A 24,300-nucleotide genomic window follows, 5' to 3' on the forward strand; every position below is an offset into this window, starting at 1 on the left:
TCTTCAAACCAGTAGTGGTGCGTCAAGCCCTTCTCATGCTCCCAATTTCTCTGGCTTTCTGTTTTCTAGACAGAGAACACTATGCTTGTAAAGGACTAGAATTCAATTAGCCAACTCAAAGAATCTGCCTTTTCCCCCTAATTGTGAGAGTGACAGCTCATCATATATTAACAGCTTCTACCCATCCTCAAAAGGGGAGGGGTTGGACAAAGGCAAGCCATTGGAGTCATTCATAGAATTCTGCCTCCTGTACATGTTTCTGCCCAGGATAGGTTAGAAAGGAAGTTTTTGTTTGGTGGAATGTGTATTTCTGCCCAGATAACATATTTGAAAGGAAATATTTCTCTGTACAAAATTAAATGTGGTTGGTGAAGAGAGGGTAGCAGGGGTCGGTAAGGAGAGAGGACGCATTTTCTTTCAAAGGCTTCATGATATACAGTAAATACTTAAAAAGCAACTTAATTTAGGAAATAGGCATACAAAAAAGCTTGCTTGATTTTAAATTAAGAACTGTAATCATAAAATTGCATTTAATAAATACAAGAAAAAAATACGATAATGACCAATTAAAAGAGAGTTCGAGTGGGGAATGGCAAGTGGAGAGAAACTGCAGAGAGTAAAATCCATTCAAAGACCTTAACGGGGTAACAATAGTCCTTGTAGGATAAAGTTGTTAACTGTCACTAAAAACCATGTTGTGATTTTACATGAATGGTTTCATAATATTCTTACATGTTGCTCACTCAGAGAGACTGTCACTTACAGGTTGGTACCCAGCTCTCGCTGTCATATCTGTTTAATTTCTTTATAGAAGGTATCCTAGTTTGAAATTATCTCGGTTGTTTGCATGTTTAATTGCTTATTCTCTGCACCCACCATCCCCTTCCTGAAGTGTCCACCCGTGAGGGTAGAGACATTGACCGCCTTGCTCTTCTCTGTAAGCCCAGCGCCTAGACCTCTGCAGTGTCCATCATGGACGCCCAGTAAATATTGATTAAATGAATAAATGAATGCAATGGTTTGTCACCCTTTCATCATTGCCCTGTGAGGCAGATCAAATTAACTAAAGGCCTGGAGTATATTTTCCTTTCCTAAATACAGACTTCCTTTATGTAAGTGAGGCTCATCTAACCTCTTCCCTGATGATCGTTTCATCCGACAAAATTTTGATGCTTCTTAAGTTATACAAAGAAGTTGCTATCTCTGATCAGCAGGCTGGTAAATCAGATGCTCTAACTATAACATGCTTACTTGCAGTAGTACTTGTTAATAGATTAATTGAATTTGTCTTTTTAGTGTAATGCTAACCTACATATTTAAAAATGTTTCATTATTAGATTGTTAATGTTACAAAAACAGATATTTCCTGTAAAATGTATATACTTTTCAGGTAAAATTATGACCATAATGTTTCTTATAAACTTTACCTTTAAATGGGAGAATTGAAGCCTGTTCCAGTTCTGTCATTAATTTGCTTAGAAGTTACTTTATTTGTGGTTTCTGGGAACCATCTCAAGACCTATAAAATGATGAAATTTATAACATAAGAAGTAGATAATTTCTTATGCTTCCCTCTGAGATATTCTCCCATGCTTTTATTTATTTATTTTTCTCATTGGAAAAATCTGCCCTCTTTGATTGGGACTTAATATTTCTAAGAATTGGATGGCCATATGCTCAGTGAAAAGATGATGCTATCAAAACATTTCCCAAAGTGAATTATTTCTTCTACCCTTGGGTTTTCTCCCTTGACAATGAAGGCATAGTGTGACAGGTGCTATTGTCGTGCTCTAAATCATCCTTCCTTCGTCGTACCTCCCTGCAGAATATTCCATATCCCAGCCCTTTGACCTTAGAATAGGCATATGACATGCTTTGGTCAGTGAAAGGTAAGAGCCGTGATGGGATCTCTTCCAGGTAGAAGCTTTACAAAACTGTACATGGTTCACAAATTTAGTATTTTCCCTCAAGTCACAATAACTGGCAGTATTCTTGACAGAGACCGTTTTGTCAGCTTTGGTCCTAGAGCGAAGAAAGTGGCACAGAACCATAGTGGATACACATTAGATTTGTAGCATAAGTGAAAAATGAAGCTTTGTTGTTGTAAGCCATTGACATTGTGGGGCCATTTGTTACTGAAGCAGAATTGGCCCATCCTGACTGATTCACATGCCTGATACTTGTGTACTCAGTTCAGATTACCTTGGCTTTTGTCCATATTCCATCCACTGCTAAGCATGCAATTCTTCATGAGCTTCCACCAGCAGCCCATAGGTACAGCCTGACAGCTCGTTAGCTTAAATCTGTGCTTCTCGCTTTATGTCCATGTGTGCCTCAGATTTTGTCGTGCACTCCTATGGGAGCTGACCAGGCACACACACACGTGTAAATAGAGAGTGCAAGGAAATTAACACCCATGAAGCAAACCTTGACAAATGGGAAATAGACAACGAGGGGTAAGTGTTTCCCTCTTACACGCGCCATGGTTCTGAGATAACATGTCTTAGAGGTCCTTGGAAAGTCTTAACAAAATTGAACAACACATCACCAAGTGGCCAGCTCCATAATCCACCGTCACGTTGGCTTTCCCTCCTTTATTTTCCTCTCCCTGGCCCCTACTTCTACTCTCTGGTATCACATTCCCAAATAAACAGCCTTCACACAAGCCTTTGTCTCAGGCTCTGTGTGGTGGGGGAACATGACTCATCACCAGTTAAACCCTCGTCTTCTTGAAACAATCAGAGCGTTTTCCACCACCGGAGTGAATAATTTAAGTTATTCGGCATGTGAAGGATTGTACTGTGCCTTTATAGAAACTTGCAAAGCATAGACACTTTGCTACTCAGCTTGGAAGTTATTGTTAGATTTGCTGATCCAAAAATAAGACCTTTCCCCTCCCACGCTCACAGAATTATCTTCCATTATTAGCTCTCAGTTTATCCTAAAATCATAACACACATTTCTTGGTTGGGAGGAATCCATGTTTTTTGAGATTTAGTGTTTTGTTGAATAGCAAGTTGTTAGGCACATGGTTCAGTGTTAAAGCACAGTTGAGGCTGTAGTGGAACTGTTTTTCTATGATACCTCATTACCCTTCAACTCTGATTTGCCAGTCCACTGACGGTGCCATGTGGGACATTTTCTGGCATCATGGGAAATATCATCTTGTTTGGGAGTTGAACTGGCTAAGTTCCCACAGCATCTTGGCTCTGTTTCCTCTTTGCTTCCTCGTCAGTCCCTAAAAATCATAAAAATCACAGCATGATAGAACCGCAGGCTGTATTGAAATGATCTAACCAAGTTCCTTGTTTCATAGGTCAGAAAACAAATCTATAAAGGTTAAGGGAGATGATCCACTTTGGGGGGGCAGGGAGAGAAACCGAGAGGGATGCAATCTTGGCCATTTAAGAAGATACTGTTCTATTTTGATGTAATTAAATTCTTGATTGTGATGCTCTTAAATGAACCATGAAAGTCTAAGTACTTACAATGCAAGTGTGATTTTTAACTAAGTCTGTGCCCCCCAATTTGAATGTTAAGGTGGCAGATGCATAACTAATCTTAGCTGAATCTATATTAAGAAATCAACAAGGTGTCTTTATTTAACTCTCAGGGTCTGTGAATATAATGTAGTGTTAAATAGCATGATTTTGCACATTATGTCTTAAAATAAAAACAACTTCTTTAAAGTGATAGTAAAATGCAATAATGAGGAAAAGGTTATTTTACATTTGGTCTCAAAGGGAATAAGAAGCACAGAGGGAAATAACTGAAGAACTTGTTCTTAATGTGATTTCAGCAGATGTATGTGTCTGTTTTAAATTCCACTTTATCTGAGGGACGAAAGTCAGCTCTGAGGACTGTGTTCCAGATCATGTAAGGGAAGCTCCTATCAGCAGCAGGAGGGCTTCTAAAAGCTCTTGTTATTCTGGTTTTGAATTTTTTGAAAAATATCTAATCCATTGAGCTTCAGTGTTTTTGCTTGGGGATGTTTCCATGGATTCCTGTTAGTTCCAGGAAATTTGGGTCCTTCCTATTATCTCTAGAACCAGGCGTGGTTCTTGCAGAAACTACATAAGATTATCTGTTTCTCTGTTTGACGTCTTTGCTGCAGTGGGTCTGATTCCTGAAGGAATAAACAATGAAAAATTGTAAGGCCTAATGGTGGAAGAGTGTGCTTGAAAAGGAAAGCAAGCTATTCTGATTTAAGACAAAAAATGTTGGCTTTTAGCTTTTTGAAACACTCCTCTGAAGTTTTCTTGCCTGGGGTATACTAACCAGTGCTTGAGAGTGACAGCCACTCTGTCTGTTGGAGCTGGGATTCTGGGGTCTGACTTTCACTTGGTAAAGCATTTTTATTTTCATGTATTTGAATTGCTTCGGGAATGCAGTTTTAGCTTCTGATGATTCTCTTTTTTTGGGAAAGTGGCTCCTAATCTGAGGATCACAGGCCCTTAAGGAAATAACTAACACAGGCGTCCTGGAACCTATAGTTGGGAACCAACCATTGTCTGTGGATATCCGCATAAGTAATAATGTTTTGTATAAATTTCTTTGAAGGTGTTTAGAAATTCTTGGTCATTTTTAAAGTGATATTTTTTTTTCTCAAAAGAAAATAAGAAAAATAAAATAGTAAAGTTACTCTTTTTTTAAATTTGGCTGTGTGTGCACACACGTATACATATGCCCGGTGTGTGGGAGGGGTCCGTGCTTTTAAAACACTTCAGCGGTCTCTATGCTTGAACAAGCTGAGAACCGCTGTGATAGTTGTGTTCTATAGGGCATGCTTCACAAAGCTAACTGAAATTTTTAAAAGTTAATGGCTAGACAGTACTTAAAGCATACACATTATTCATGATTTATTCTAATAACATTTGTGGATGACTAACTTAATAAAGCTGCTGCACATCCATTATGTTTTGTTCTGAAGATGTGACTAAGTATCTATGCCTCCTTAGGGGTGGGTTTATGTCACATAGTGATTGAACCAAGAAATAGAATTCCATGCCTTTTATGGGGTGGGTGTTAAAAAAAAAAACAAAAAAAACCTCCAGACACATATACAGAGTAAGCCAGGTACTGTTCTAAACAGTCTTACAGATATCAGGTTGTTTACTCTTATGACAACCCTCTGAGACTAGGTACTACTGTCTTCCGTTTTATAGATGGAAAACTAAAGCACAGAGCTATTAGGTTAAGTAATGTGCCCAAGGCCACTCGTCCAGGAAGTAGTAAACCTGGGCTTTCATTTGGGAGTCTGAGCATGTGGATCTCCAGCCCTGCCCTGCTGCCCCAGGGGATTTTACTTCTGACCTGGCAGGAAGGGATGCGGTGACTGCTGAGGAATTCCTGGAGGACAGTCTGCTTTGGAGTGAGGTAGTATATGCCCCATGTGTCCTCCACTCCCCACCCCAACCCTTAGCATCCCACACACACACACGCATGCACACACATGGCCACAGCCACCCTTGGCTTACTTGGGACACAGCGACATTAGGCTTACTCGGACTGTAACTGGAATGCCCTTCGATCTGGGCTTTGCTCTCAAACCTTCTAGAACTGTCACTTTACAACGGCAAGTGTGTGTGGTGAAGACCTCCAGTGTATGATGGATCTGAGCCCTATGTGCACATTTTGCTGCCCAAGGTAATGCATTTACATGTCCTCAGAGTTCACCTGGGCAAGGCCAGCATCTTGAGGGTTATTCAGATGACTTTATGAGTACTGTGCCTTTAAAGCAATTAGCCGATGGTTCTGGAGACTCAGAATGATGGCATCAGACTGTGTTGCTTTTGTGAGACATTTGGAAGTGTCCCTCCTTCCTGTGCCAAAATCAGAGAAGAGGCAGAGTGACAAACCAGTATAAACACCTTGCATAGTTTTTCACTCTGGCTGCCAATAAACATGCAAATGAGCTTCCCAAGGAATTGCTGAAGAGGATTATGGCAGTTGTCTTGCTTCCCTGCCCATTCCAATTTGGCAGGTGAGGTCAAGGCCCAGGGGAGGCCACGCTTCAGCTCTGGACACCTGGAAACCCAGGGTTATTTCAATGCGGCATGCTGGCTGGGCTCAGAATCAGCGGTCACTTCCAAAGCCATTGTTATTGTCAAAGCTGAAAAGTAGAGTCTTTTAGAGAAACGTTTTTCCTGGGCAGCCCAGCTTTCTTTACAAACCCTCTCACCAGACAGGAGAGGAAAGTCAGCTCACCTTCATGGTGCAAGGCCTCCGGGCTTTCCAGCTCCATGGGCAGAGCCAAATGAGGGGCCAGGAGGGGAAACGCAGAGTGATTGTTAGGAAGGAGCTCACTTTTCAAAGGGCAAACTTCTGTTGCAGCCTAATGAGTTGATCTGAGGCTCGCTGGTGCTGCTTTTGTGACATCTACCTTGACTCTCAATCTAGACGTGGTACAGAGCAGTGGTTTTCTGAGTGTGGTCCACAGACCATGGCGGGGGGTCCCTGATTTCCTTGTAGGGCATCTGTGAGGTAATATTTATTTCATAGCATTACTGTGATGTTATTTTCCCTTTTTAATGCGTGAACATTTGCATTGGGAAAACAAAAGCAGCAGTAGGTGAATATGCTGGCACATTAGTGCCAATTGAGGCAGTGGTTCCAAACCACAGTAATGCCTGTTACAGTCTTCATCTGTATACACGCCAAAAAAAAATAAAAAATTTAAAAAAAAACCCATTTTCCTTAATATATCCTTGGTGAAGCAGTAGAAATTAATTTTTATTAAAGTTCAACCTTTGAGTACTTCTTAAAAAACATCGTGAGTGATAAAATGGACCTACTCATAAAGACTTCTGTTGCAAATGGAAGTGCGAACCTAGTCTCCTTGCAAACCACGTATGCTGTTGTTTGAGTTGCTTGCTAAACTAGCAGCTTTATTCATGGAACATTATTCTCACTTGGAAGAGCAACCAAAGGGACAAACCATGGTTATTTAGACTTGTTTATTTCACAAAAGATGAATAAAGTGGACCTAAGATTTTAAGAAAAGCGACTGACAATATCTGTCATTAATGGTAAAATCTGAATATTCCAGTAAAAGTTAGAAATGCTTATATCTGACACAGAGAGCCTGACAGTTTATCCATACTTGAAGGCTTTTTTGGTGAGATGGGAGGTCATGTTAACAACTGTTACTTTTTTGATATTGAATAATGATATGTATTAACATTTGAAAGTTCTGCATAACTCAGGAACCCAGCATTTCCAAATGACCAATGCATGTTGTTACCAAATCACGTATGGGAAGAGATCCAATGGCTTTAATGAAGTAGAGTATGAAAAGTTCATTGATACGGTTTCAGATTTCACATTGCAACTGACCTTTAAGAAACTATCTGCTGTTGAGTTTTGGCATGGTGTCAAAAAAGAATATCTACAATTTCCTATGACAAAAGCCATTAAAATATTTCTCCTTTTTCTAATAACACATCTGGGTGAGGCCAGATTTTCATCATATACTTCAACTAAAAAAACATAATGCCACAGATCAAATGTAAAGGTGTAAGAATCCAGTAGACTATCAATTAAAGAGGTATGCCAAAGTAGACTATCAATTAAAGAGGTATGCCAAAATGCAAGACGATGCCATGCTTCTTACTAGTATTGGGAAGAATATATTTATTTTTCATAAAAATATTTATGTTAACATGTAATGTATTTACTATTTTTATCCCCTCTTTAATTCCTTCCCCCCATCCCCAATTTCACCCCTGACTCACGGATGTTGCCGTTTTCCCCTTAAGAACTGGATCTCTGAAGGCGGGGCGTCTCCTCCCACATGCTCAGGGCGTGCACCCAGGGCCTGGCGCAGGGCCTGGCGCACCCGGGGTATGGTCCGTGGCTCCACCTGGGGTGTAAACCCATGACCTTCTGCCTGTGAAGCAGACCTGCTAACCACTACAGTATGGAGCCACCCCAAGCATTTACTATTTTTAAATGAATTAAATATTTTAAATATGTCTCAGTTTTAATTTCAAATATGGTAAATATCAATAGTTATAATCCATATAAACAAAAACTCTTTAAAATCCTCAGTGATTTTTAAAAATGCAAATGGCTCCTGGCAGCAAATGTTCTTGAGCTGCTAATATAGAATAGTGCAGTATTTTCCAGCTGGAGCTGTCAGCGGAGCCAAAAAAGTCATCCAGGTTGGGAATAGCGACTGTTTAATTATATATCTTTAAATAATTCAATAAAAATTATTTGAATGTTTTCCTTTTTAAAACGAAACCCTCATAAAGCTCAAATATGCTTACATTGCACATTGAATTCTTTCTCATTCTTTATTAACTGATAACAAAACAGGGAAATACTGGCAATTATATTCAATATTAATTTATTGGAAATAAAAATATCCACATGCACGGTGTATTATTTGTAGAGATTTTTTTGCAAATAGCCACTGAGTCCTTCTTTCTCGTCTTATAATTTAAAATAAATCATAAATATGTGAGTAAATAATTAATAAACCAGTGGACATTATGCAGAAGTAAAACAATCATTCCAAATGCTGATTTTTCTATTTTTGATGCTGTAGCAAATAATGAAATCTCAGTCTGCAGTTTAATATACATGGAGTCCACATATAAACAGAGTATATAGTTTTTAATGTATTTTTATAAATCAAATTTTTCTTGTATAATTTATTTGAACAGTTTGCATCATTTAATAGGTAGTCATCAAAATTTTCCTTCCATATTATGAACAACATTAAATATAATACTGAATCAAAGTAAACATGCACATTTAATATTCCGAATAAAAATAAAATACCTTTTGCCTCAAATGTGCATGTGCTGCCGAAAACGATGAAGTGATTAAAAATCTTCCTAAGAGCATGTGGGAGATTATGTATTTCTCTGAAAGGGTTCTGTTTTAGTTTCCAAAGGCTGTTATAACAAAGTACCACAAAACCAGTGGCTTCAAACAAGAGACGTTTATTCTTTCACAGTTCGGGTGTCCAGAAGTACAAGATCAAAGTTTTGATGGGGCCATGTTCCCACCAAAGGCTCTTGGCATAGAATTCTTTCTTGCTTATTTGCCAGGAGCCAAATTCTGGTGGCTCCTGGCATTACTTGGCTTGTGGCTGCATCACTCTGCTCTCTGCCTCTGTCTTCCTATGACCACTCTTCCTATGAGTGTCTCCTTGGGTCCTCTCCTCTTATGAGGATACCAGCGATGGAATTTAGGGCCCATCCTAAATCTAGGGTTTCATCTCGAGAGCCTGAACCATCTGCAAAGGTCATATTTCCAAGTTCACGTTCTGAGGTTCCAGGTACATGTTAATTTGGGGGAACACTGTTCAACTAATACAGGTTTCTACCCCAAAATGATTGAGAGTGCACACATATTTTTACCATGCTGGACTTTGCTGTTGGCAAGAACCACTCTGCCACTAATCATCATTATGACTCTGCCAGGTTATCTACACTTGAAAGACTCAGATTCCTCATGTATAAAACTGGGTCCGTGATGGACATCATGTTGGCTTGGGGTGAGAAATAAAGAAATTATGTATAAATATATAATGTCCTCATCATTGTGCCTTGCTTAGAGGAAGGTCACTCAATAATATTAGTAGTAGCTAGCTTACCGTCGTCCAGGGCAGGCAGATAATAATAATTATAGTATGCACTATAAATATACTGTTAATGGCAATTATTCTGGTGATAATTTTAATAAGATTTAGTATAAATGATGATCTCAAAGACCATTAGTACTTAATAATGGATGATCTTACTTTAAGTAGATGAGAGAAAGAGAGAGGCAGGAAAGGACAGAGAGATGAGAACGCTTAAGTGAGCAGCCAATGAGCTCATTTCGAGACAGACATTGCTGCTATAGACTGAATGCTTGTATCCTCCCAAAATTCTTATGTTGAAACTTAATCCTCAATGTGAGGGTATTTGGGTGAAGAGTCTTTGGGAAATGATTAGGTTGGAAGGATGGAGCCCTTACGAATGGGATTAGTGCCTTTAGAAAAGAGGCCCCAGAGAGCTCCCTTGTGCCTTCTTGCTGTGTGAAAATATAGCAGGAAGATGATGACTTTGAGCCAGGAAGAGGGTCCTCACCACAGATTCCATGGGCACCTTGATCTTGGGTTTCCCAGCCTCCAGAAGTATGAAAAATAAATTTCTGTTTACAGTCCATCCAGTCTGTGGTATTCTGTTATAGCAGCCTGAATGTACGAGGTAATCATCCACAGGACTTTTCCATTAAAAGACCCACCAAATCTGTTTCAAAGAGCTGCACTGGAGGACAGAATACTGGTGTTCAGCACGCTCTGACATTTATCATCATCTCCGTACTGGACTTGTGTTGTGCCTTTAGGCCTGTAACTTGATCACTGTTTTGGATGGTGTTTGGAGGCCTTGAAGTATAATAATACAGACACACTGAAAGCCCATATCACTATGGTTCATTCCATGCAGTCCAGTCCAGCCAGATCTGCCCTCCTGCGGCTGTCAAGATGACTTCGTTACGTTTCCCTCGGTAGCTCTTAGACCCCCCCTCACCCCAACCCGTGCCTCTCAACCCTGCTTCTTCAGCTAGTCCGGGCTCAGTCATTACTGAGAACCAGACTCTGTTGTCCCTGCGTTCCCTCCCACACTCTCTCCTGCAAAATGTGTTGATGTCTTTACCCATCTACTTTTCTGTTCTCGCAATGAATTACCCGTCACCTCTGGTATCTCCTCTTGGCCCAAGTAATAATTATGGTCCGTAATTATCTTTTTGTTTTCTTGCCTTTATCTCTCTCCATGGACTCTTTCCACTCATTCTATAAAGATGCCCAAACTCCCTCTTTGTTCTTGAAAGCACTGTCCCCTCCAGCCACCATTTTGCCTCCTTAACTGTACTTTAAACTTCCTGAAAGAGTAGTGACCTAGCCCCAGCTTCATGTTATGACAAGCTGTTAATTACAAAAGTATTGAAAGAACAACCCAGTATTCCTAACAGTTACATCTTGATAAATTCTTCCTGGTAGAGATAAGATGGGGCTGTAACTGTAGGCAGTGAGAAAATCCTGAACCCTGGTCTTTCGAAGCTTGCATCCACTTGCAGACTTTAAACTCCTGTGTGGGAATTTAGCATATTCAGAATATTCAGTGATGAGTATAACCAAATGCCTTAAAGAAATCGGAATTTACATAGCCATTCAGTTGGAAAAATTATAAAATCGGTTAATGCCCCGAGGATAGCATAAACAAAGGCTTTTGTCTTTTAAGTCCTGAATTTGTTTCCGGGAGTTTTCTGAATAATAAGCAGGCCAGAAAATTTCCAGCCTCTCCAGTTTACTTCCCATTTGCTGAAAACCCTCAGGTGAGTCCTGAGCGAAGATTATAACCGTGTGGGATGAGAGGAGGCAGCGAGAAACAGTGCGGTTTATTAAAACCCACTTCGTTTGTTCCAGGAACTGGGTAGTAAATCAGTACTTACCAAGGACACACCTGGATGAGTTGTTTACAGCCGTGTGTATAGCATTTGGGTTTTGTGTTTAAAGTAAAAAAGAAGAAGAGGAAGAGGAAAAAGAGGAAAGAAGGAGGGAGGGAGGGAGGGAGGAAGGAAGGAAGGAAGGAAGGAAGGAAGGAAGGAAGGAAGGAAGGAAGGAAGGAAGGACGGACATCAGTCATTCTAGAGGAGGGCAAACATTTCTCTAATCTGTTGACTCCCTAGGGAATCTACCCTTTAAGACTCTAGCAGCTAATTGTCTCACATACTGCCTCCTCAGGCCTGCTGAGGTCTGCAGGCAGCCTCCGACTTCTCAGTATAGCACCTGGTCCCTCCGAAGCCTTTCGAGGAGCTTAGAGATGACCATTAGGATACATATGGGTTTAGTGACCCTATTGATAATTTATTGATATTTTTTTCTCTGTTATATAGGCAAAGGAAAGTACACTCCTATCTGACCTGCTTGGCTAAAATTTCCCAGTAGAAACTGAGAAATTATAAGTAAAAATTACAGCGCGGACGATGCCATCGACTAGCAGTAGCAGTGGGTGACATTATGTGTAATGTTCTCAAAGGAGATATAAAGAAGCATAAAATGTGGTTTCTGCCCTTGGAGAAGTTTACGGTTAAAAGGAGGCTGTATTTAAGCCCCCCCTCTAGGCAAATTCCCATCCTTCCTTGGTCCCGTAATTACAGGCCTTCCGAATGCCTTGACTGAATGTTGGTAAACCTAGCTTGAGAAAGTCCCGTGGTGAAAAAATCTTGTGCTCTGTCACCAACCGCCAGGGGTTCAGCTTTGTGCCCTTGTTGCCATTCAGAAGAAAAGGCTACATTTATCCTTAATTAATTTTTCCTATGAGACAGTTGCCCCCCCCCAACTGTCAGGAAATCGAATGAACTATTAATGTGCAGTCACCAGTTTTATTTTTTTATCCCAGCAATGAAATGCTGAGCATTTATGTCTCTTGCTTGTATATCTGCCATGAAGCTACCTCTGTTGAATAATATCGCAACAGAGAAATAACCTCTAAAATGGGTGAGCTTGCATATAATTCTGATGGCCTTTGAATCAGTGGGGGAAATCACAAGCTCAAAAGAATAACAGAGTTCATATTAGTTAAAAATCGGAATAAGCAACCGAGGAAAAAATGTAATCTCGTAAATCTTAATTTTTAGCCATAGAATAATAATTTATTTATTTTTTAAATAACTTTTTTTCCTGCCCCTCCCTGTTTTCAGATTGGAACTCTAATATGGATTAGGAGAACTGCCAAATATTAGTGAAATGAGACTGTCCCTTCCACCCCTCCCCCTCCCCCATGCCTCATAATAGCCTAGAACAAACAAAACTGAGAAAGTCAGTTCAGCCCAAGAATTAGGTCTGTGTGGCCGGAAGGTGTTGAGAGTGGTCTCAATGGCAGGCAGTGTTTGACATTCCCTATCCAGAAAGTTCCTGAATGTGGCTAGTGATTTTTTCTTTCTAGTGACATTTCCCTAGAAATAGATCATCACTCGGCACATTACAAACTGCTGGCATTCAGTTTTACAAACTCTGAAAAAAAAAATAGCAAAACTCCAGAAGCATGACTAGAACCATAAGGAAACTTGCTATTTATTGCCGCAGAGTTTGGCTTTCTTGAAATTTGAGAAAGGACCAGGTTTGAGGTCATTTCTTTCATGATTTTTAAGTCAACCTAGTACTGTATCCAAAGAAGACTATAAACACATATACACAGATTATTATTTTTCTTGCTGGAGGGGAGAAAGAGTCTTTGTTTTGTTTTCTTTGTAGGAGTATGCCAGATAATTTAGGCGAAAATGAAATATGAATAATGCGTGGCGAGGAGCAGCTGTGTGAAATGAGGCTAGACTGGCAACGCCTGTTTGCCAGCCAACTGACTTTCATCAGTTATCTCTTAAAGCCGGTCAGAATTTTAAAAATCCGCTTATTTCTATTCCGCCTGGAGAGCGGGCCCGCGGAGGAACGGCGCGGGGAATGTCGCAGGGCACGTCAGCTGCCGGAGCAAGGAGCAGCGCTCCTCCCGGGGACGTTGCCAGCGTCTCCTACGATCATGAAGCAACATGTGCTCGGCTAATTACCGTTCTCTGCGACCGCTCTCACATCTTGAAACTCTCCGTGACCCAACCGCGGAAATCCTGTTTGTCTGCCTCCCACCCTCTCCCCCAAAGAATGAAAAACAGCAACTTGCAAGGCTGGGCTTGTCTAATGAATGCGATTTGTTTTTGTGGAACCGAAGACGCCAGAGGTTTCGGATGCTGTGAGCTCGATGCTGCTGGCTTCGTGAATGACTCTGTGGTCCTTGCCTTTAGATGAATTTAGTGTGGAGGGTGTCTGTGCTTGCTAGATGATCTCCTGTCCAAAGGCATTTGGAAATATTTTTTTTTTATAGGTTTCTAGAATAAAGTGACTTTTAAAAGGTAGGTGAGGCCATCTTCCTGGCTTTAGATAGAGCTATATCTTCCATGGTGACATCTGAGAATCTTTTGTTTTAATAAGAATGTCCTCGAGATGCTACCTCCTTCCTGGGTGACCTCGTCCTTTCCTTAGCTGTCAACTTCCTGGGGTTTAGTAACCCCTAACGCTATATCACCTGAGGCTTTTTTTTTTTTTCTTGACAGTGAGTTATCTTGCACTGTAGAGTAACTGTAGATTTTGGTGTACTGTCTTTTCATTTACTCACTGATGAGAGTGTTAAAAACTGAACAGTTTGCCTTCTTCATATTGAGGTGCATTTCCCCCAATCCCCTGAAAAAAACTTAGTTAAGATAAATTAAACATCACATTTTCAGTTTGTAACAGGAGGTGGTTCTAATAGAGACATTGGCTTGGATATAGTTTATTTGAGTGACTATTTGAATATATTAATTAATAGTAATTTATTATTATTACTTAATACTACAGGAAAAAAAAAAAAAAAAGGCCTGGAAATAGCTTGATTCTCTAGAGAAAGAAACTTCCCGAACATGGGTAGTAATTCTTTCCATGTAGATGCAGTTGCCAGATGATGTTACCCAAACTAATTAATAATGACATATTAGTTAACATATTGCCATCAGCAGGTGGCTATTTGAGCCGGGGGTGAAAAACGACATGTGCTAAAACAAATTGTTGTACCCTAGAGAAATGTGTAGGATTGTGTTTTAAAAGAGTCTTTTTAGTGATGCCTGTAATTTGAAATTTTTTGGGAGATGTGAAACCAGGGTAAGGTAGGGTAGATGTAGACTAGAAGAGGAAAACGTAAGAAAGCGAAATTGATTCAAAAGCTTTTCCCATTAAAAAATAAACAACACCAAAAAAAAAAAAAAAAAAACCGAACAAGGAAACAATTGGCTCCTAGCAGCGCAATTTGCTTGACGCGTCAGAAATCTTGAGAAGGTTCAGGCGTCCTCTCTTCCTTCGCTCTCTCCTTCCTTCCTCTCCTTTGTCCATTCCAGATCTGCCAAGGGAGTGTGGCACAGGGCGTAGCCGTGACAGATGGGCAAGGAAACTGTAATCTGTTGCTGTCTTTCAATTTTGGAGGAACCACCATGGCAGTGAAGGGGTTAAACCTGTCACCACCTATCAGAGCTTGGAGATAATTAGTGTAATATCAATTTCAGAATGTTGGCACAGATGACCACACACCAAATGGATCCGCTAGATTAATTCATATTAATCTCTTTCTGGCTCTGGTACAACCATGCTTTTTAAATGCCTATGTGAAAAAGTTATTGTTTCTGCATACAAATGTTTCTGATGAAAGATCATTGTGAATCGGTTTTATTTTGGAAGGTGCATTTTGATTAAGCACTTGTAGGTACAAGTCGAATAGATAAGCACCCCTGAGCATCAGAGAGGTCTTTAAAATGTCCCTCAATGTGTTTACTGTTACCCTGTTACTCCGGATGCTGAGGTATATACTGAATGCTGTGGTTTAGGAATGCATACTGTTACAAGGTAGATATACATTTATTTAATTTTGTTACTTCCTTTTCTTACAAGAAATACAAAAGGAAAAAGTAGACTGCTTTTAAAACAAAACTGGAGAACAGGCTCGAGAAGAATAAAACTACATTTTTATTTATTAGCTTCAAAGAGAAAATCGATAGATAAAAAGCAGAACTTAAAGCTGTTTTTCAAAAGTCCACGTGGTAACCAGAAAGGGACAGGTGTGACTTAAAAACAGGAGCAGGAATCCATGCTGGACGAGGGGAAGAGTGGGTAAAGGAGAACTTCAGTAACCCCGATATGTTCAAATCCACAGGTCCCCATGGCTGGCATCCTAGAGTACTTAATGAATTGGCCGAAGTCATCACAGAACCGCTAGATATCAATTTTGAGAACTCGTGGAGGACTGATGAGGTGCCTGAAGACTGGAAAAGGGCATATTTAGAACCTTCTTTCAAAAAGGGAAATGGATGATGACCCTGGAAATACTCATCAGCTTTAACTTTTTGCTGGAAAAATTCTGGAATAATCAACTTAGTACACTGGGTAACTAACTCATAATAGCTAGAAATGAGGCAGTGAAATACTGAGTTCATTTTTAAAAGACACACCATTGTAAAATACAGTTTTATGCATACTTCGGGACTCTCCTCTCCATTCTGTGGGCTCTTGATGAAAATAAATGAGGTTGGGTAAGGCTTTTGGGCAATAACAAACTTTAATACTAGACAAAAAGCAGGTTTCTGGCATTAGCTAGTAATTATATCATTTTCAAATTAGCCTTTGACTTGAGAATAGTAGCTTTAATTTTCTATTTTAACATACCTTTTTTTTTCACTGTGTATAGAATCATGTTTTCATGGGTTGAGATATTTTAAATAATTCTATATAGAATAGTTCGCTGAAGGAATACTTATTTTAAGGTGCTTTGTATAGTTATTTTATATATAGGTACAATTATAAAGCTGATGAATTAAGGAACACCACCAATGGAAGAAAATCTTTTCCAACTTTTCTTTTTAAATTTAATCCGGCTGAAGTTTAGTGGTAGGATAGATAGGAGTGTCTTGCTCTAACCTACAGTAAGCCAGCTCCGTAACATGGTAGCCAGCTTTCTTCACTCTGTGGACACTGCCTTGGGATTTGCCATGCCCTATCCCAGCTCACACCCCAGGTGTCTGACCTCAGGCTTGTAGGGGCAGGGAGGTGGTTTGTGGCTCTAGGCCTCCAGAGCATTGTATAACCTCAGCCGAAAAGGAGAGTTGAGTGAGATGGGAAAAGGAAATTAAGATGACTCTGGGGTTTTCCTAATTCCTAGTGTTCTTGCCTTGGGATATTGGCAGTGTTATTTTCTGCTGAGATAATGCAACCATGTTAATAGGACCAAAAATTTAATTAAAGGGAAATCATCAAAGACGATGTGAATTTTTTTTTAACAAGCTCTTGTGTCAGGCAGCTTCTGAGAAGAGCTGAGCTGTACTGTATTGCAGAATCTTCCCTGCCCTACTTAGAAGTACATCAGAGATGGGAGTTTATGTCAGCATTGTGATGCTCAAGAGTTGGAAACTCTCAAATGGAAAGAAATTTACTTTATGTGTTCTTGGCACATTCTGGTCCCTAGGAATGGATAAGCAGTTAAGGTCTCCAAGGGAGATTTTATCACAATACTCTTAAAACTCTAAGGTTTACATGGTTTAGCTAGTTCTAGAGATTTAGACACTGTGTAAAATCAGTCTTATTCTTAAATACAAATGCAAGGAAAGTAAGCTCTAAAAGCATGTACAAGTTGTCCTTTAAACTATACATAGCTTTCAGTTTTGTAAGGATTATACTCCAATCAAACTTTCTTCATTTTTTTATTTTCAGATAAACTAGTCTTTAAATTTTCCAAGCTAGGTTTTTAAAAAAGGGTTGTGTGGGTAAAGATCTGTATAGATTACAGATATAATTTATTATGATAATAAATGGTTTCCCGTTAGAAACCTCATTTCCAGGTACAGCATCTGTGGCAGATTTATTTTACAGATGTACATTTACATGTATTTGTTGAAATGTTGCTAGAAAGGACCCAATTTCTGAAAAATCCGTTATTGTTACCATGGGCATTTTGGTGCAATCTACTGCAACCAACAATGGGGCTCTTGGTCATTTTAAGTTTTATTTTCTATTTGTGTAATGTCCAATTGCAGTTATCTTACCAAATTTAAATCCCTGAGTCTGTTATTAGAATTTGAAAATAACAATACTCTGCCTAACTTAAGAGTTACAGTCCAGAACAGTGAAATATCTGATGGATTGTCAAGACTTCTGACCTAAAACTAGGGGAAGAAAACGGTAAAAATAAGCAGAGAAGTCTTAAAGGAAGCCCATTAATTCCTTTGCATTAAAATAAGATAAGGTGACAGGTGAATATAAGAGAAAGGGAATTGTCTTACCAATTGTATCTGGAGATAATTACTCTTAAGGCAAGTAGTTTGTTTGTAGTTATTGTTTGTTTGTTTGTTTTTGTTTTTATCGAACCTTGATGATTCCTTAATTTTTTAAAGTACTTGAAGTAGCTGAAGGACAAATATGTTATTAAAACTAGAGGATTATTTTATTTGTATTTTCTAGAACACCATGAGAGGGATTAATTCTAGACTTTTATTTTGTAATATTGAGGAATTTGGAGGATTGTAGCAAAATTTTGTTCAGTTCATTTTAAAACAAAATTTTTGGGGGAAAGAAAAGTGAGATGTTATTCACAGAGAATATTTCTTGGTGTAGGGAATGCATAATCACCAAATGACTTTAAAGCAACATAGAATAATAGCCGCTTTCAGGCAGTTTCTCAATCCAGAGAAATTTACAGCATTTTGGTATTGAGAAATCAACAACAAACAGTAAGCATTGACTTTTTACTTTGGAGTTCTTCAGATCTTAGTTCAAATACTGGAATCATGTTCACAGCCTTTTCTTGTGCATATGTTAAGAACACAAGCATGTGTAGCATGGGGAACGATCAAGAACAGTTAGTTATTAAACTCATCAGAGCTTTTTATTCTTGTCCATCAAATGGGAAAACTAAATTCTTCCTATTGTTCTTAAGAGGCTTAAGAGTTCTGTAACCCACACCTACACAGTTCTTAGCCTGGTATTTGGCACATAGTAGGTGCTAAGTGTCTCCCTCACTTACCTTCTTTACTCTGAGTTACCATTTTTATTTTCTCTTATATGAAAGAGATTACTTTAAAATTGACTAGGAAACTCAAGGATAAATTGATATATTCTTATTGCTGCCTTAAATCTGGTGAATAAGGCCGCTTTTCCTTTCTTTTAGGAAAGATTTAAAAAAGGTTACAGTCTCCACTCATAGGAAGAGTTCAGTAAATGTTTATGGATTGAATGAAAAAGTATGCGGTTTTTAAAAACAATGAGCGAATTTATAAGGACAGCACTTTTCAAATAGTCCCACGGGCACATATGAAGGCATTTCTATAACTCTTTTTATAACAGCTTTAGTTTTATAAATTTGGTGTGCAAATTAGTGAGTGGCATATGGCCATTTTCCTCTGATTTTATGACTTGATTGACAAATTAGGAGTGCAAAGGGGCCATACTGCTTCTGGGGTAAACACAGTCAAGAAACAAAGAAGATGACGGCGGATCAGCAAACTCTTCCACGTGACAGCGACTGGGACGCACCGCCAGGGACCCGAGATCGATCCCCGTGAAGACCTGGAGTGCTGTAAACAGGCGCTTTGCCTGGCCATTAAGGAATAACTGAAAGAGAAGTCAAAGAAAATTAAATATGGTCTATATAACTTTTTACATGTAATATTTAAGTAGATGTCAAAATACCATGTTCAGGAAGGTGGAAGATTTCTGAATTGCCAAGTAAATAAGGAATGAAGAATAGACTTTATGTATAATACCCAGAAACATGTACAAGAAATGAGTGAGATCCTGACCTTAAATTGTCAGTTTTCTGTTCAGACCAATAGCCAAGTAATAAGGAATCCCTAGAAGAGGAATCCTCAGCTGACAGCTATGTTTAGAACAAAGCCACAATCAATGCCGTATTAAATTACACAAAATAAGTAAGTTGTGCAGAGCAAAGCAAATCAACTAGGCTTTCTTTCTCTTTCAGAATTTTCTAATTTTACTCTTGTAGGAGCCGCAGTGATTGCCAGTTAGATCTTCCTACATCAGATGTTTTATACTGTCAGATTCTTTCATTAGAAAATCCTCTTCAGCTTTATATTATTAATCTCTAAGGAGAACAGGCCAAATAACTTTCTATTGCATTATCACTATTTTAGATATTTCCAGAAAAGGCCAAAAAAAAAAAAAGGTAGTTCAGAAAAATGAATGATATAACTTTCTTTTTTTACTTTTCAAAATAGGTATTTTCTTTTAAACTGTTTTAATTTCTGGAAATGAAGTTTTATTTTGTATTGTTGTTAAAAGCTAACTTTTAGAGGAAAATGGGAGGTTAAGAGCTGGATGGTATTTTTTTCTTTGACAATTTGGCCAAAATTTCTTCCACTAGAACTAAAGGAAAGAAGTCAACTTTCAAACATCATTTAAGATGAGAAATGTCTCTTCTAGATGTATTCTGTGTCATGACTTTGGTCAGACAAATTTTCCCTCATTATTCCAAAAATGAAATGCTGTATTGCATATGTGGAGGACAGGGTGGTATATTGCTGGGGGCAGATGTTAGAAATGCTATTGTTCATTGCAGTTGTCGCCCTGTTCTCTAAGCTGGACAATATTCTGAGATGCCATTTGGGTTAGTAAAGCCATTATTCATCCAAAAGTTCATTCTAGACAGAAAAGTGTACGTGGGCTGGAAAACCCAGCACACGTACTTCTGAGTAGCCATGCATAGAGGTATTGTAAGTACAAGCTGCCACTTGGTTTTGTAAATGTAATTGCAGTTGACACACTTTTCCCCTTTTAGTTATTGTTTTAAAAAGGGGCTGTATGAGAAGGCGCGATAAAAGCCTCCCTGGAACAGCATTATCATGAACCTGGGAATGTGTGCCCACGTGGCGTCTGTGATTTGCAAACATATGTCCATTCTTCAATAAACGTTATGGCTTTTACCGTGGTTCCTGCCTTGGCCTCTTTTGTAATTGTTTACTTTCTGATGAATGAGATAAAGTATGTACATTGTTTAAATCGATGAAATGTAAATGTTTATGGTACTGTAGCATTATGGTTAGCAGAGGAAATCAGAGTTCTAACTCATGCAATATTCAAATAAATCATCATAGAGGCTTCTTTGCGATTGTTACTTATGTTTACATTGTGGCTTTCTCCTTTTTCGTCCCACCCCACTTCCGACTAAAAAAGTGCTCTTAAGGGTGATAGCACACGATTCCCTGCCAGCTGTCGTGGCCCGCCACAGTGGCAGGTGGGTTGACAGTGGCAGGGTATGTTAGGCTGTAGGCAGGGTCACATGAAGTTTCTCTACAGGGTCGCATGTGACCTTGCTGTGGCTCCCAGAACCCTTGAATCTCTATTACCCCCAAATTATTGTGATTCAACTACAGATAAGCAGCATCTCAGGGGTAATTAGATTTACGGTCTACTGGATTTAGTCCCAGCCTTGCAACTGTCTGCCTTCAGGACCTTGAGCAAATGGAATAATTATTGCGAATGCTTAGCAAAATAATTAGCACGTGATAAGCAGCCCGAAAACATTCACTTAAAGAAGTTTTATAGTACTGATTTGGGTTGTGTACAAATGGTATCACTATATATTTTGATGATTACGAATGGTTGGTTTTAGTCCCACTGAATATAACATGAGGGGAAAGTAAATTTAAAGCAAGAAAGATGGAGAGTAAATATTGGGAAGAAATATGTAAACATTTGAATTTTAGAAATGGAAAAGGACCTTAGGATAACCTATTGTGATTCAGAAATTGAGTTAAGACCCCGAAGAGCCAAGAGTTTGTGACATGCCCATGATGACACTGGGGTGGTAGCAGACAGTTGAGATTTTTCCCAGATTTTCTAATCTTTTTGTTTCATGTCAGATCCTAGAAAGTATACCAAAGGGTTCTGTGGCATCTTCAAAAAAAAGATCCATTTTTCTAGACTGGCTTCAACTTAGATCCATGTTTTTTAAGATGTAGCATTACAAAATTTTTGTTCATAAACTAAAGCTCCAAGCATCCCTAGGGGGCTGCAGGAGCTGAAAACTTAATGTTTCAGCTCTAAAATCTTAGGCATCAAGTCTTTCTTGATCTACAAAAAAAAAAAAAAAAAAAAAAAAAAAAAAAAAAAAAAAGCAGAGAGCATGAAGAGACATTTCTCCAAAGAAGTTATAAAGATGGCTAACAGAGGTACGAAAAGATGCTCAACATTATTAATTATCAGGGAAACGTAAATCAAAACCACAATGAAATGCCATCTCGCACCAGTCAGAATGGCTGTTATCAAAACGACAAGAAATAGCAAATGTTGGTAAGGATGAGGAGAAAAGGTAATGCTTGTGCACCGCTGATGGAATTGCAAATTGGTGCAGCGACTATAGAAAATAGAATGGCGTTTCTTCGAATAACTAAAAATATGACTCATCAATTCCACTTCTGGGTATTTATCTGAAGAAAACAAAAGCACTAATTCAGAAAGATATCTGCACTCCTGTGTGCATTGCAGCATTATTTACAGTAGCCAAACTATGAAGCAACCTAGGTTTCCATCAATAGATGAATAGATACAGAAGATATGGTATCTTTAGACAATGGAATATTGCTCAACGATAAAAAAGAATGTAATTTTGTTATTCGCAACAACATGAATGGACCTAGAAGGTATTGTGCTAAGAGAAATAAGGCAGAGAAAGACAAATACCATATGTTTTTATGTGGGGAATCTAAAAAATAAATAAATAAATAAATAAATAAACACATAAAACAAAAACAAACTCATAGAAACAGAGCTCAAACTGATGGTTGCCAGAGAGGGGGCTGGGAGGTGGATGAAAAAGCTGAAGGAGAATGTAGTCATTAATACTGTGATAACTGCACAGCGACCGATGACTGAGACTTAGTATGAAGATCACATTGTGAGCTATATAAATGCTGAATCATTATATTGTTCACCTGATAATGTTGTTCATAAACCAAAGCTCCAAGCATCCCTATGGGTCTGCAGGAGCTGAAAACTTATAATATTGTATACCAAGTATACTTGAATAAAAAATTTAAAAAAGTTCTTCCTTGATCATCAAGCACGTTTAGAAAAGTCAGCGATACTGGTGGATAGCGCTAAAATGTATTTTTAAAAATGGTGAAATGCACGAATGTAGCAGAGGTCCCAGCTAAGGAGTGTTTGGTAAAGAATGGGATGTTTTATCTCATCGATAAAATCACATCACGTAAGGCAGCTTTTAAAGTCTTTCATCTGAACCTGGAAAATGAATACTTTTAGTCTCATTCCAAAACATATGGTGCTCCACTGAGGATTTTTTAATTTAAAAGAGGAATCTCGAACAATTTTAAATGAAAAAATTACTTTTTCCCTCTCCTAGACTTACCCTGAGGACAGAGTGCATTCATGTAATTATGGACACTTTTTTGGCCCACCTCCTCTGCTTTAAAATATATCCATGTACCTTTAACAGGATGTCTGTGGAATCTCATCTGTTTCTTGGTTGAATAATGAGCACCAATTGTGAATTGTATATATTCAGTGTGCATTCTTTTGCATCCGCTGCGCTCAGTCAGTTTGAGTTTGACTTCATTTCGGAAACTAATCAATCTACATAACACCATTTGCAAAAATAGCAAATGAAGAGTATGCATGTGATGTGTTTCTGAATCCTGACCTCTACATCAGAAGCCCCACGTCCAGTCTTGGTTTTCCTGGTGGGTCGCTAAGTCACTTTCTTTCACATCTTCACTTTCTCATCTATAAAATCTCCAGTAACAGCGTTACCTAACCACACCCTATGGAAAATTTGAGAAATAGCATCTGATAATTCCATGTTCTTTAGAAGAAAGTCACAGAGTGACATGGTCTGGTTTTTCACTGTGACCTGCAGGAGGCTGTGAACCTACCTGGTTTGCTCTCTTTGACCTTCTGTAATTCCTGGCGTGTTTTCTGGCACGTTGTTGGCGCTCGATAATATTGTCGAATGAATGAAGGACTAAATGGACTTTCTCACCTGCTGAAGGAAACTGATCAATGAAATTGTACGAGTTGGTTCTACCAGAGCACTTCCTGGTTTGGGGGAACTTCGGGAATGCCAAAGCCTTTGTGTTTGAAGGAGAGTGTGCCATTCACCCCAAGACCTCGGAAACCAGGATTTTCTTTATCAGAAGTTCACCTAGGGGTGTGATTTTCCCGTTAATCAGGTCCTCTGACTTTCCTGGTTTTGTTTTGTATGAAACCATAAACACAAATAATTTATAAAATAAAATTTTACATACTCGTTTAGGTTTCCTTTTGCAGACGTGTATTAAACATTGTGATTTGTGAAGGCACATGAGAATCCTCAAGTGGCACACTGTTTAAATTCTGATTTTTCTTTTGGCCATATTTTTCTAATCTGAATTGTAAGAGGGATATCATTTATTTCTGCAATTAAAGCTAGGAAAATATCAGTCTATTCCTGCAACTAAAACTAATCAAACTATGATTAATGCCCTTATCCCGTACATGCTAGTGGATAGTGTGCTACTAGACAAAACACAGAGATATTTTGGTAACTTGCCCTAAACAAACATTACCTTCTTTTTCATATTGCATTTTGGACACACTTCCTTTTAGTTATATTTAATATAAATACATGACCCATAATTTTGCCCCTAGAGATAATTATCTCTAAATGTTCTACCAATAGAAAGGCAAAAAAAAAAAAAAAAAAGAAAGGAAAAAAAGAGTTAAAA

The 24,300-nt window shown here is 38.7% G+C and overlaps 1 protein-coding gene across 2 annotated transcripts in view; it reads left to right on the forward strand.

Annotated features, from left to right (window-relative positions):
• SAMD5 (sterile alpha motif domain containing 5) overlaps positions 1 to 24,300 on the forward strand; it is a 352,062-nt gene that overhangs the window by 32,974 nt on the left and 294,788 nt on the right. Inside the window, exon 2 of one of the 2 annotated variants that reach the window (XM_016143753.2) lies at positions 15,729 to 21,642. The exons of the other annotated variant lie outside the window; for it this stretch is intronic. Within the exon in view, the coding sequence (XP_015999239.2) occupies positions 15,729 to 15,791 (63 nt within the window). The 3' untranslated portion in view covers positions 15,792 to 21,642. Of the gene's footprint in view, positions 1 to 15,728; positions 21,643 to 24,300 lie in introns of those variants that run through there. 2 annotated transcript variants of the gene reach the window in all.

This window comes from Rousettus aegyptiacus, unplaced genomic scaffold (assembly GCF_014176215.1).
Source record: "Rousettus aegyptiacus isolate mRouAeg1 unplaced genomic scaffold, mRouAeg1.p scaffold_m13_p_1, whole genome shotgun sequence".
Classification (NCBI taxonomy): Eukaryota; Metazoa; Chordata; class Mammalia; order Chiroptera; family Pteropodidae; genus Rousettus; species Rousettus aegyptiacus.